This window comes from Lonchura striata, chromosome 20, assembly GCF_046129695.1.
Source record: "Lonchura striata isolate bLonStr1 chromosome 20, bLonStr1.mat, whole genome shotgun sequence".
NCBI classification, from domain to species: Eukaryota; Metazoa; Chordata; class Aves; order Passeriformes; family Estrildidae; genus Lonchura; species Lonchura striata.
The window spans coordinates 7,797,255-7,811,765 of NC_134622.1; the positions used below are offsets into that span (position 1 = coordinate 7,797,255).

A 14,511-nucleotide genomic window follows, 5' to 3' on the forward strand; every position below is an offset into this window, starting at 1 on the left:
CATGGAGGGGCCATTCCTTGCTTCAGTGAAGCTTCTTTTATGCAGGCATTTTCATCCTACACAGATGTAACACAGTGCTCTTGCATTTTTTAAAGCCTCACAAGTAATCCTGTTTGTGCCATTGTGCAGGGACTTGCCGAGCAGGGTAGGGCTTCAGTGGAAGGGAGGCCACATGCTATAAATGGTGGCAGCAGGAAAAATATACCTCCAAAAAATAAATTACTAAAAGACAGGGAAAAATAATCCATAACCAAAATGTTTGTACAGGGTGGCTTTACAGGCATGTCACCAGCTACCAGACTGGCAGATTACCCAAACCAACTGCCAGGCTCAGGGCTGGAAGATGCGAGACACCAGCTGCTCCCACACCAGAGCTCCTCACAGGTGTTCACCAACCTGTTGGTGCATTTTTCACACCTAAAAAACTTATTTTTCTCCATCCAATCTACACCAATGTGATCTAATTTCCCAGTCTGCTCAATGCACAGTACACTGGTCAGGTCATCTCTGGCCCAGAGTTAAGCACTGACCTTTACTAACTGGTGCCAGCTGCATGTTTGGTGTCACATGAGGCACCCAAGGCAGGTGTGGTGTCTGTTTTAAAGGGTTTCAGTTCAGCAGGGAACTATTTTTTAAAATTGTCTATTCCATGTGATCTGTCCTGAGACTCAATACTACTTGGCTGCTTTTTAGAAAGAAAAAGGGTCACTATGGCAGGCAGGGTTTGGGGTTCAAGGGAGAGGAAGGATGGGAAGAGCTGGTGTATGAAGATCTTGTGGGTGCACCTGGTCCCGGAATAAGTTGGGAGGAGCCCTGAGGTTGTTTACTTGTGCAGAGAGGGAAAGAGGAAGCACACCCCAGTGACAGGGGAGCTCAGACCAAGGGTTTGGTGTAAAAAATGAGAATTCAGGCCTGGCCCAGCAACAAATACAGTCAAGCTGCTGGAAACAGGTGGAGAAGAAAGGAGGAAGAAAAAGTTAGTACAATGAAAGGGAATGGAGGTCTTTGCAAGTGGATAGAACAGACATGAAGAGACAGAATCCAGCAGGGCACAGAGGTAAGAAGTGTGCCCTAAAGGCAGTACATGAGTGACAGAGCTGCTGTAAATGACAGTATATAAAACAATGTCTGGACTCATCCTTAAAGCTGTTTTCCAATCTAAATGATTTTACAAAAAGCAGACATCTCCCAATTGCACCAAAAAGCTTTGAAATTTACTATTTACTTTGGTCCAAACCTGCTAAGATCCACCTCCTGTGGCAGGAGGCTCAGATTGGGTAACTCTGTTTGCTGCAGATCTGCTCCCAGGCAAAGCACACCAGGATTCCAAACAAAATACCATAACCTGGCAAAACAGAGTATCACTACCTCCTTCCTGCTGATCACGTGAAGACATTGCTTAACACAGACTAGAAACATGTCTTTTTGCTAGTGAGGTGATTGGCTTGGGATTACAACACACTTGCCCATACCCAGGCCCAGCTCCAGACCAGCCTCAGGACTCCAGGCAGGAATAAACACCACTGTTGCAATGCACAGAACATCCTGTCCCCTCCCCTCACACCAACACTTACCAAAGGGATCTAAATAAAACCAGACCAGCTGCTGAGGAGGGGCATGTTCAACAGGGAACTGTGAGGAGACAAAGCGAGTTCCCTGCCAAGTGATGTTACAAGCTACAGGGACATCATTTATCTCTGCTGGAGCCTGCAGAGCTCTGAATGCTGCACTCAGATAACACTTCATGGGATGCTACTTTCCAAAAACCAAACATCCTAGAAGTGAAACAGCTCCCTGACAGCTCCTGGTTACACCCATTTTCCCAGGCTGAGTTAACCCTGAAAACAGAGCGCTACCTTTCCTAAGAACCCGAGCCTGCACAACACAGTGCAAGCTCAGTGCAACACAGAGACAAGCTCTGACTGAAAGAATGGAGTCAACCACTGAAGTGTTACACCTCGACACAGATAATCAGGATCAATTCTCCCACTCACCTGGCCAGCAGGATCCCCTGGTACTCCTCCAGCTGCCGCATGAAGCTGGGGTTGGGCTTGGTGACCGTGCGCCGTTCCTTCACGTAGTCGTAAGCCCTGTCCAGGTTCCAGCCATATTCCTTCATGGCATAGGCAATCACCGTGGATGCTGAGCGGCTCACGCCCATCTTGCAGTGCACCAGGCACTTAGAACCATTTTTCCTGAAGTGGGAGAAAGAATAAAAGAGGATCACTAAACAGAAAACGTCTGACAAGCTTAAGAAAACAACTTCTTTACCAGAGAATTATCAAACATATTTTCAACACTGTGGCCACAGCTGGAGTCTGGGATGTGATCTAATAATGCAATTTACAAACTGAACAAGACACACAAAGAAACTAAAGAACAGGGTCTTACTAATATTCCTAAGATATTTTGTTACAACAGCTCTTCTGAAGCTGTTATTGCAAAGTGGAGTAACACAGAGATACAGGAAAACCTCTGCAGACTAATGTGGCACCCTTGAGCTCAGCCCAAATGGCCCACTGGCATCCAGCCATATTCCAAGTGAAAAGAGAACCTGTACCACAAATGTGGCGTCACAATTTCGAAACACATCCCAGAAAGATATTAAGCAGTTCAGGGCAGCCTCTAGCACAGAGATGCTCTTCTGCTGCAAACCACAACATGAAAATGCTGTGATGCTAGGTAGGCAAGGAGGAAAAGCAGTTAAGAAAATCAGCAGGAAAACAAAATGCTTAGTATTTGTCTTCTAAATGTGTGTGTTTTCTGAAAAGACTTACTTTGCCTTGGAGATGAATTTGTAGGTATCATTCCAGTATGCCAGAAGATCTGTAGCTTCTTCATCATAAACACGGATATTGTGGTATTCAAAGAGCCCAGGGAAGAAATTATCTATTTCTCGAGTCACATTCAAAATGTACCGTACCCTGCATGGGAACAGCACAGAGAAACAGCCAGTTCAAAGAGATGTCCCACTGCTACACTGCAGCCTTGCCTTGCTTTGCCAAGGGCATTTGGAAATGCACTCTTGAACAAAATTCCTGGGAAACCAGGAATTAATGCAAGGGAGCAGCAGCTAACACAGACAATAGGATTTGCTGGGCAGTTCAGAGCCTGATACCAGAGATCTATGGATAGAAACTTCCTCTGCACAATGTCAGGCCACACTGCCCACCACCTCTACATGTCAGCAACTCTTGTGCCACAAGAGCTCCTGCAATTAGTGTTTGCACACCTTCTCCAAGCCCCTTTGTGAATCTCTCCTCCTGCTGCACCAAAACCACAAAAGATGGAAGACTAAGCCTCCCAGTAACACCAGAGCTAAACAAACACATAAAACAACTACAGAGAGATGTAACAGACAATGAGCCACTGGGGAGGATTTATTTCTTATCCCTAAATTTTCTGGAAAGGAAATGGCTAGAGAAAGGGTGTGGTATTTATGTACACAGCACTCAGTATTTTTAGCCCTGAGGGTTACTTGCAAGATGCTTATGAAATGCACTCATGCTGGGATATCAGGCAGAACAAGGGAGCTGCAAGAGAGTGACATCCCTTTTTCCAAGCAGGTGTGAGATAACTGCCAATCAAGTAGGACCTGTCGGACTCAAGAAATCACAGCAGACCCTGAGCTCACCAGGAAGAGTCAATTTTGCCAGGCTGAATTTCTGAGGTACAGAATTACACTATCAGTTCACCAGCATGATTAGTTTTTTCCACTGATTTGGCAAAAATAAGCCAAACCTATGAATAATTATTTAATTGCACAATCTTGGTGCTTATAACCACCTGGTCTAGAGAAAGGACAATCTAAACCTGAAAAGTAGAAAGGGCAGGAAACAGAGGAACTCATCAGTGGTGCTCCTACAGGATTTTATTTCCTACTGGGCCCCACTCAGAGGAACAAATGCTCTTCTCCACATTTTCCTTCCTGCACAGCCTGGAGGTCTGAAGTGCCTCTGTAATCAGTCCAGAACTATGGGCTGGGGCTGAGGGCACAGAGCCAACTATGCAGCATCCAGTTCAGTAATTGCAGCTTTTTACTACTTATAGCTATGAGCTTGCTGCCTTCCTTTGTTTGCCTTGGGGAGATTAGTCAAGGTCAGGGTAAGATTGTTTTACTTTAAGGTGCCTGTTTGTGGGACAAGGAGTTTGGAGGAAGCAAGAGTTTGTTTGGATTTGCAATCCCTTAAATAAGATTCAGGTAACACAGCAGGTATGGAATAGTTTGTTGCACAGAAAAGTGTGGCCAGGCTTTTGCTTTTAAGCTGATGGCCTGAAGCTACTCACCCTCTGTTCTGCAAATCTTCCAAATTGGAGGCATTCCATTCTGAGCCCTGCAGGGAAAACATGCAAAGGGACACATCAGGCTGAAGGAAGGCATGGCCAGGCAACTGCTGGAGGGAAGGATAGTCACCACTGAACCAGAGGAGGAAGCTGACCAGCCAAGGGTTGGAGAGCTGGGTGTCCTTTGAGCACAGGGGTACACAAGGGGTAACCATGAGTGATGCTCAGCACCTTCTCTCACCCCATTAACCAGGTCCCTTCTGAAACAAGAAGCAGCTCTGCCAACAAGAGCCCAGCACTGTGTGTTGTCACTTCCTGCAAACTGCTGACAAACCAACCTCAGCAAGACAGGACCACTCCACCCTTTCCCTGGAGGCTGCTGCCAGTTCTGCCCCACAGAGGAGAATCTGCCTGCATTTAAGAACCATCCAGATGCTGTTTATACATGAAACACCCATCTCAAACATCAAAGGCAGCAACACCTAAGCTCACTTAGGTTACACCTCTTCTCCCCATGTTCAAAGCCTGTGTGAGCAGAGAAATGAAGACACTTAACCAACCCCAGCTAGGTAACCAACCCTTTCCTCTGCAGCACACACAGGGCCTCCAAGCTGCTTGCTTCCTGCTCAAACACAAACCTGACTGAGGACAAAACTACTCAAAGGCTTCCTTCAAAATTTAAGGTGTACAAACTGTCTGCTTCCCTGCACTAAAATGGTTCCCAAATGGAAAGATGATCCAGATGAAGATGATTGATTACATTTACCAAGGTCCAGACTCAGTTTAATGCTGTCTCTTTCAGTCAAGGAAGAACAATTAAATTCAGGCCTGGGAACCATCAGTTCCCACAGGTAGGGAGAACAATGCTGCAGGGGTGAAATCCTTTTCTCCTGTCCTTTGATCCACAATTACCAACATCATCAGTTCTCTTATTTCCTGCTTAGTTCTTTTACACTCCTTAAATGGGGATCCCACAGGGCTCTTGCCTCCACCTGGAAGGAAACAGCTCCTTGCCCCTTTGAGCCCTCACCACACAAACCCTGCCTTGCAGCACATGTGCTCCTCTGGTGCTCAACCCCAGCAGCACTGCTCCTCACCACAGCAGCTGCTCTGCAAACACTTTTATTCCACACATTAACCACAGCTCTTCTTAGTGCTGCCTGCAAGCCTTGTTTGAAAGGTTTTCTCCCCATTAAATGCACTCAGAGCCAAGACTCCAAGCCCTGCAGTGCATCCAGCTGCCTCTAACAGCTTTTGGCCATCACTGTAAGCCTGTAACAGGTCCCTCTCTCTGCTTAAAACATATAGTCTACAAAAAAAAAAAATCCATTACATCGTAGGTACTTCCAAGTTTCCTGGCTCTACCCCAACATGATATCCTGGGAGTGCTCACATTAACAGGGACCATCCCTTCTGAGCTGGAGACTGGGAGAGGCCCTCTCCATTTGGAAAAGACCAGCTGGTCCAAGAGGAACAGCTTTGTTTAAAGCTGAGCCAACCTCACAGGCTAGACAGCCCAACCAAACCTGTGTCCGTGGCTCCGGGGCTGGGAAATCCAGCGGAGCGCTGACTCACCAGAAGGAGCTGCAGTAATTAAGACAGGCCCCAGCAGCAACTAAGCAAGCAAAACATTAAACAGCAAAACGTTGATGTTTCCTTAAGTCACTTATCTCCAGGACTCTTTGTTATGTTACTCTGTTCCTCCTGGATCACACAAACTCAGAGCTTTCCATGTTAAAAGAGTGTCAGTCCACATGATGTCACGCAGCTCCCCTCCTTCTTTGCTATGTTATGTCTTCCCCAAACACAAGAATTTAGCATGTGGGTACCCTCGACAGTTAAAGCCAAAGCCACAAAACTGGTCTTACATGAATGGAAACAGCCCTGAGAAACTGTTAGAATTAAGATCTTGTCCCTTCCATCCTCTAGGTAACAGGGTCTACAGCTTGGTGCTACGTGGCAAAGTTTAGTACAGCCAAAAAGCCAAGCTGCCCTTGTTCATTGCTGTCTTAAGAGTATGTGATCCCAGGATCAACCAACCTTTCCTTCAGAATTCCTTTAATTTCCTCCAGAGGTCCCTGTGTCAACCAGCCCATAGTGAAAAGTGTTAGGAGTGTTGACTTTTGCATTGACTGTTAGACTCACCAAAAAGACATGATCAAATATCTGTGTGGGGCTGTCCATCTGCCCGAGGATCACTATCATTTCATTGTCAATGAATTCTTTGAACTCCCGCAGGTTACACACCATCTGCATCTCCAGCTCCGTGCGTATCTGCATGGGTGGGAGGGACACAGGGAAGTCATGTCAAGCTCTTGTTCTGGCCTTTCTTCATAGCCTGAAGCACAGAGCTCTTTAGTTTGCATGACAGCATTTCCAGTGTTGCACCCTAACCACTCACCTCTTTTGAGGTGATGTTCTCCAAATCTTTCTGCATCATGATCTCCCTTAGTTTGGTCTTAATCAGCCGTTCCGTGCGTTCCCGCTCAGTTGGGCTGTCAGAAGAAAGCAAGAGAGTCACTGGGAGGGAAAACAAACTGGATTCATGACACTTTTAAAATAGGTATAGACTGCATACCCTGTAGAGTCTCAGAATCTCACACTACTTCCCCCAGGCATGTCCTCAGCTGGAGGGAATTCAGGTGACAGTAAAGCCCAGTTTAGATTCACAGTTGTATATGAAAGCCATCAACTGAATGCTCCTAATCCATTGTAGTCATCCAGAGAACCCCTGGTATTTGGTAAAATTTAAATTGGGAAGGCTGCATTATACCCTCTGGAGCAATATCCAAGCCTCTCCCTACCTTTCTTGGAAAGGTAACAGCTCCAAAACTCCTTACATGGAGAGACGAGGGCAGCTAAGCCTCTGCATTCCTCCCGCCTCTGCTGCCAGGGGCCTTATCACCAGCTGCAAAAATAGCCTGAGTAACACCAGGGGAAGCTGCAGCAGAGCAGCAGCATGGAGCTGGCTCACCCAGCATCTTTAGAAGGGACCCAGCAGTGACATCTCCCAACCACCTTTCCCTTTCTCTGGAAGGCTGCCAGGTTGGAGAGGGCATGGACAAGTGTTCAACTGGTGGTTCACAAATAAAAATCATGGAAGTTCCTGGTTCTTTTAACCTTATGCATTATTTCAGGATTCCATTAAGAGAATGCTGCTTAAGTGTCCCAAGGAAATAATTCAATTTCAAGGTGCCACCAGGGAAAGGGTGGGTTAGATAAAATTTATATATGAAAAGCTACAAGAAAATATTAATCTGTCAGCCTGCCAAAACTTTTCAGCCACCCGCCTTTTACATTAAAAAACAATCAAGTGTGAAGACTTGTTCACAGCTGAGCAACTGCTTAGAATCATTATTCACTCACTAGACTCCAGCAACAGGAAATATCTGGGAGCATAAATCAACCAAAGGCACTATTATTCTGGGAAAGTAGCTGGGCCAGTGAAGTAATTACAAAATGGGCAAGTGAAAACCCTCACATTGGCACCACATCTGGTCGCAGAATACCTTTCAGGTTATATGGTATCAGTACCACCAGCAGTTACAAGACAGAGGTAGTAAACCTTGAATGTTGATACAGCCTATAAATTTTGCCTTTCTGAATTGTCTACCCATTTACCTCAGTCACTGTTTTGGACCATCTATCACCTGATACCCAAGCATTTAACTGGAGGCATCTTGGAACCTATACATTGTCCTGTTCCACACTTGCTAAGCTCCTCAGAATGACAAAAACCTGCACTGCTCTTTGACCCCATTCTTAGGTGTTTCAGATGGATGAGATGAGGATGTTTCTGAGCTTACAGGCTCAGAAGTCCATACATAAACACTTCATTTTACCGCAAAATTAATTGAGTAAGGATAAAAAGACCATGTTAGCCTGAACGTGCTCAGACACGTGCCAGTGTAAGAACAAAGTCCAGAGAAACCTGTTCCTTCCAGGCCTGGAACAAGAGGACAAAACCAGCAGAGACAAGGCTGAGGTACACCACACCTCTCTCACCAGTAATATGGGACTTACCTTGCAAAAGCAAAGGTCTGCAAGCAAAGCTCAAGGTAAACAACTAAACTGAAAACAGAGGAGGAGATGCAAGGGAGCCCCAGGAGGGCTGAACTTCCAGTGCTGGTGTTTACCTAACCATGAGTCCACTTATTACATGGAACAGGAAGCCTCTCCTCATTAATACCTAATTAAAAGCGATCTCTTGTGGAAACTCTCTCCTCATTTGGGAACAAACAGTGTCTCAGCAGAGCCAGCCCCACTTACACATCTGTGAAGAGGGCGGGCGAGTCGGGCCGGTGGGACTGGACATCTTGCATGGCATTCCATTCGTTGACCGACGACTGGTCCGAGTTGATGTGGCTCTCATAGTAACTGACCCACGTGAGGAAGAGGCTCCCAGGATAGTAGTTGTTGCTCCGTGCCACTTCACAAGCCTTATGCAAACTCTGCAGAGCAGACCTAGCAAGGCAACAACACTTGTAGGTTTATCATTTCCTCCTCGGGCTGGTATCAAGCACTAAGCAGCAGCCAAGTCCAGGATGCTGCTCATGTCCCATCAGTTGGTACAAACCCCTGGCACTGTGCACGAGGCTGTCCTGCAAGGCTGTGGATTCCCACATGCTGCCAAAGCTTGCATGTCTTAATTAGAGCATGCCAAAAGAAGCCTGGATAGCAGTGAAGGTGCCCACAATTCAGAGGGCAGACCTGTGTCTCTGGCTCCAAAATCTGCTACAAATACTCAAGCCCTAAATAAGATGCACAGAGTTTGTGTCCAAGACAGGGTGCTGACAGCTCCTACTGTGCCATCAGCTATCCTGTGTGCAGGGCAGGGACACCCAGGAATCAGACATGCACAGCCAAGGGCTCAGGACTGCACTGAGATGTTTAGGTATCTGCCCTCTCTCACTGCACGAGGGATGTCAGAAGTTTCTTCAGCTGCTGCTGGGAAACAAATCCCCCTCTCCTATTTTTAGCTTATTTTAAATCTTTGACTGGGATCAGAAGGATCCAGGTCAAAATCACTGGGGTGACAGCAGCATTGCTGACAAGCGATGTATTTTTGCAATGCAAAGAAGCTCAAGCCAGAAATACTTTCATGATCACTACATGAACCACCCTAAAAGGAAAGAAAAATGCAAGCAGCTTCTTTTTCCTCTATCACAATGGACTTATCTCAAAATATTTCAAACATATACTCAAAGCAAAGTGACTTTGGGCTCAAAGCAGCAGCCTTTTGCAAGGAAAATTACCCTATTCCTTCCTGCCCTCAGCTGAAACAAAGCTGCTGTACACCAGCACTTATGTCTTTTTTCCTTTGGTACCAAACTTCCTTCCCTGTCTGTGAAGGAAACTTTTGGCTGCTCAAGTAGGTCTCAAGATCACAGTAACATAAAGCAGCACCTGGGTTTTAAGAGCTTAAGCAGCCAAACACCTGGAAAAAGGATCACTGGGACAGCTTGTAGTAAGTACTTACCACATTGCCTGTACAGACACAGGCTTGAATATGTGCACCCTGTTATCTGTTGACACGCTGAACCCTCTGGTGAGAAGAAAAAAGGCACATAAAAATATCTCCCAAAAGTCACTTTTTGGTTAATAACTGATAGTCTTAGCACATTGGAACAGCAAAGGTCTAGCCCTATGCATACACTGCTGAGTTCAGCTAGGAAACAGATCAAAATAGCACACTAAAAGCTCTAAGATAACTTCTGTAAGCAGCTGCTGTTTGGGAACGAAACTAAGACAGTGGGACAGTGCTGGGCTGTGCTGTTTACCTTGGCAACACAAATTCAGTGCCACAGCCGGGAGCAACAGAGTTCAGCTAAAGAGATCCTGGGGCAGCTACCAAGGAAAGAAAAGTCATTCCATGCACTGCACTGGACAGCCTGAGTAACTGGCACAAAGAGGAGTCTGTAAGTCAGGTGTCTATTTGGCAGAGAAACATAATTCTTGCTTTATGTTGGGCTGAGTGCTGCCTGCTGCAAGCATGATGGAGGAACACATAATAGGATCCCTTTAAGGAGCTTTCACTACACACCCACTCTCCAGCAAAAGCTCCTTTACTCCAGCTTAAACACACACATAAGCCACCGTCTCAGAGCGTGTTTATTCACAGATAAGTCAATTACTGGTGTTCCCTGCCACAAGCACTGTGATTGAGGGCCTTTGAGCCTACTAACCCGATACAGGTCAGCAGAGGAGGGCTGCTGGACCTGTGAGGGCTCTGCAAGCACAAGAATCCTTCCCCATACACCTTGCTCTAAGTTCTATTAACACAGAACACACAATGGTACTCACCCATCCCCATCCAGGTGGATCAAGGTGTCACTCCAGAGTGGCAGCACCAAGCCCATGGTACAAGTGCTACTGCAGTGAGAAAGAGAAAGTCAGTCTATCTACTACAGCATCATGTTATTATTCTAATTTCTTGCCAATAGTTGCATATTTTGTATTCATTAGGAAAAAGAAAAATCCCACTGTTGCTTCAGAGACAAACAGGGCCAGTGTTGTTCTACAGGAGCCTGGCAAGGATCACTAACCAGATTCAGGGCGCAGCACTATTCTTTCAAGCAAGCTTGAAGGGTTAACACACCCAGAAGAGCAAACAGGTTCCAAAACCACTGAACTTTGTGAAGAAGGTAAGAGGGGGCTCACAGTCTTTGGTCAGCTCAAGGCTTTCTTTACAGATTAATCCCTCTCAGGCTCAAAAGGTTTGGTTCTAGCTCTGATTTTGCAATCCACAGCTTTATTTTCTTGTTTGTCCCTCAGCCACAGCTGCTGGGGACTGGGAGCAGAGCAGTGCAATAGTAGGATGACTGGCAGCATGGCAAGTTGGCAATCTCAGCCTATCACCTGTGGCTGCCTCCTGACCCTTCTGTGCCCTCAAGAATGAGCCAACAGTCATCCCATACAGACACCTCCTGGCAATCCCACTCCTCTCTCAGCTGCTTTGCTCTCTTTGCCCTCACAGTCCCCCAAGTTTTCTACAAGGCTGAGCAAAAAGCCAAGTTAAAAGCACAAACCAAGTGATGGAAAAAAGGCAGAGGCAGGGAAACCCAACACAACCTCCTCCACGTCATTAAATGAAAAGAGCTGAATCTCATAAAGCTGCAAAACTGCCCCATAATCAAAGCAGCATTTTGAAGAACTGAATTCAGCTGTCTCCTGCTCTTATGCTTTGCACCAGGTGCTCCCAGATTTCTACCAGTTCCAGCACACCCGCCAGTCTCCAGCCTAAGAGAATAGTGGGAAGAGGGAGAGACCAGGCTTTGGAGGGTCAGACAGGGAGCCCTGGAAATGCACATGCCTGGTGCCCAGCACCAGGAGACACTGCAGCATGCAGCTATTTCTGTTGACAACACGAGATGAGCTCATGGAAAGATGTGTTTTTAAAAGGCTTCCCAAGGTGGCCGGGGTATTTTTAGTGATCCTGTTCAGCGAGCGCTTATCAGAGACCATAGCAACAAGTCTACATGGAGTTATAAATACCAAGTGGGCTCGGGGAGGGCAGATCACAGTGACCATCCAGAACCCCAGGAACTCCAGCAGAAAGCTAAAACGACCCTGCCATGTTATAAGAGACTGAATACCAGTGAGCTCTCAGTTATCAAAGGTGGCTGCGCTGGTATATCACAGCACACAGCGAGTTCCAAGCTCACAGCAACCTGTGCAAGGACAAGTTATTCTTGCCCCAAGGCAAGAGCATCTCTAAATCACAGCTGTGCACACATGTGCAGAGACAGGAGCCAGGGGCAACATTAAGCTGGTCCCCCAGTTTAGTAGGCATCACACAAGTTCAGCATCCAAACCAAGCACGGTGGTTGTTGTGACCAGCGGGCAATATTTGGAAGGCAATTTCTTAGCCAAAATAATTAAAAAATATTTTCTAGTGATCCTACTAACTACCTGGAATTTATTTCAACTACTGTCAAAAACAAGAATTATTCTTGTAGCAGCTGTGCTGGAAATAAGCATGAATATGAAACCTTCCAAAATGGAATATCCAGCTGACTGTCCTCCAACAGAGGCCAAGATTTACTTAAAACTCTCTTTAAGAGAGTCATGTGCCAACATGCCCTCTCTGAAGTGCCCACCGTTCCCTTCTAAATGTGAAGCTTCTGCCCCTGAAGCTGCTGGGCTGCTGTCACCTGGCTTACAGCCCTCCAGCAGTAAAAGCTGCTTCCCAGCCACAGTCTGCAGCCTTGTGGAAAGGTCAGCAGGAATTTAAATGAATGAAGCAGAAGCACTAAACCCTGATGACACACTGCTGCCTGGGGACAGCACATGGTGTGCAAGATCTGCCATCACCAACCCTGACACTGCCATCAGACCTTTGTGCCATGACCTTGGCAAGGGACTGCCTGACAGTCCCTTTCCTATGACCTGTTCTCCTGAATGGTGAGGTCCAGCTCCTCTAATTGTAGCTTTTTCTTTCTCTGCATGAAGATTGTCCCTGTCTCTGGTGTGCAGATGCACGGCTTGGGGACCTTACCATTCAGAGGCACTGAACATCCTCACAGCAGCCTGATGCTTGTAGGAATGAGGAAAATGCTGACCTGCACTGTTGCCTTCACATTTACCACCTCCTCTTAAGAAATAAAAAAAGGCAATTCTAGAGCTCAAGAAAAATGTTAGGCTAGAAAAGCTGAAGCAGTCTATACCCAGAAAACACAGGACACCAAACAGGGATTTCTACAGTTAACTTGTGTGGGGGTGAGCACAAGGACTTCCCCATCTCGACACTCTGAGTACCTGTCATTGGAAGAGAAATCCATTCCTAGGACGATGCTCTCCTCCGTGTCCTGTCTGCCATTGGTGGACACCACCACCATGTATCTAGTGCGGTTCTGGTAGGTACTTTCCAGTCTTACAGCCTGAAGAAAAGAAGGGGAAGAGATCAGCAGTGCAGTCAACAAAACACACATTATTACCTTTCAGGCCACTTTTTCATGCTGAGTGACAGGCGCAGAAGCAGTGATGCAGTCTGGACTGGTAGGGATGTCCCACGCTCCCCAGCTGGGTAAGAAGTGCTTTACTCCCACACAGTGCCCTCCTCAACAGCTGGCACAGTCCTGGTGCACTCTGCACACCTGGCTGCAGGCCCTGCTCTGTGCCACCAAGGCTGATTTTGAACAACCTACAGCTCTCTGACTGGTCCCAGCCCAGGGAGCTTTGTGGACAATTAGTGACACAGATGGGTATTGAACCTTCATAGGGCTTTGCCCCAAAAACCAGAGCTCTCCTTTAAACTACTGTGTGCTACAACAGCTCCCATGAATCTCTTTGCACCAGCTTCCCAGGCAGCTGGACAGACAACCAGGACTTAATTCATACATGATTTCCTGCTGGCCCTTTGAATTCTTCTGGCAACTTCCCCAGTGCAGAAGCAATCGTACTGCCTTACACCTGGCAGGAAAAGATATCCCTATGACTAAGCTGTATCCTTCACTGGTTCCGATTGCCCAGGAAAGGTGAAAGTCATCGTGCCTCATTGCTGCTGCCACATTCACTTGTACCCCAGTGCCAAAAGAGCTGTAGGAAGACTGGTGTTCAGCCCAAAATCCCCCAAATCAAATACTACTGAGGGAGCAGTGGAACTTAAACTGTGAATGTCAGACCTGAAAGGACTCCGGGAAGTCTTGCAGAGAGACTGCTGGTAAATGATGAGTCTGGGGAAGGGAGCCAGCACCAAAAGTTTTGCTTATCAACACTTGCAGCAAGCAGCCTTCACTTGCAACACTTTTTGGACTCAATTCCAAGCTGTTTGCAGCTATTTTAGTCACAAGATCCCAACCAGAGAAACTAGGACATCCCTAGAAAGGAAGTGTCTTAATTCTGTATACTAAACCTTAACTTTGGATGGCCCAGTCCAACCCCAAGACTCTGTCTGGCCTCAGTGTTTACCGTATTGTTAAACTGCTGCTTGAACTTTGAGCAGGGCCTGCAAAGAGCAAACAGGGGGAGAAGGAGCCATCTCAGCCCAGCCTTGCATTGTGCTGTGGACAGATCCCTGCCTGCTGCAACAGGACTTGGTTCCTGAATTCCCTGCAACCCAGTGGTTGAAGTCTGAAGTAGTGTTTGACATCCTCCGCAAACTGAACCCAAACTCCTCAAACTCCTGAGCCACAGCTTGTGCAGATGCCTCTTGGTGGCCCTCATAGGAGGTCATGGCTCAGTTAAAACAATTATCCTTCAAAAGCTAAGAAATTAACTATTGTGTGA

General features: G+C 46.7%; 1 protein-coding gene across 3 annotated transcripts in view; it reads right to left on the reverse strand.

Moving 5' to 3' along the window:
• Positions 1-14,511, reverse strand: part of SSH2 (slingshot protein phosphatase 2) — an 87,495-nt gene that overhangs the window by 7,174 nt on the left and 65,810 nt on the right. For 2 of the 3 annotated variants that reach the window (XM_031506469.2, XM_021551047.3), the window contains 9 exons: positions 13,042-13,163; positions 10,588-10,656; positions 9,764-9,829; positions 8,554-8,748; positions 6,686-6,779; positions 6,430-6,558; positions 4,288-4,334; positions 2,778-2,924; positions 1,995-2,195 (listed from right to left, as the gene is read on the reverse strand). In XM_031506469.2, the coding sequence (XP_031362329.2) occupies positions 1,995-2,195; positions 2,778-2,924; positions 4,288-4,334; positions 6,430-6,558; positions 6,686-6,779; positions 8,554-8,748; positions 9,764-9,829; positions 10,588-10,656; positions 13,042-13,163 (1,070 nt within the window). The remainder of the gene's footprint in view (positions 1-1,994; positions 2,196-2,777; positions 2,925-4,287; positions 4,335-6,429; positions 6,559-6,685; positions 6,780-8,553; positions 8,749-9,763; positions 9,830-10,587; positions 10,657-13,041; positions 13,164-14,511) is intronic. The other variant, XM_031506470.2, reaches the window with a different exon arrangement.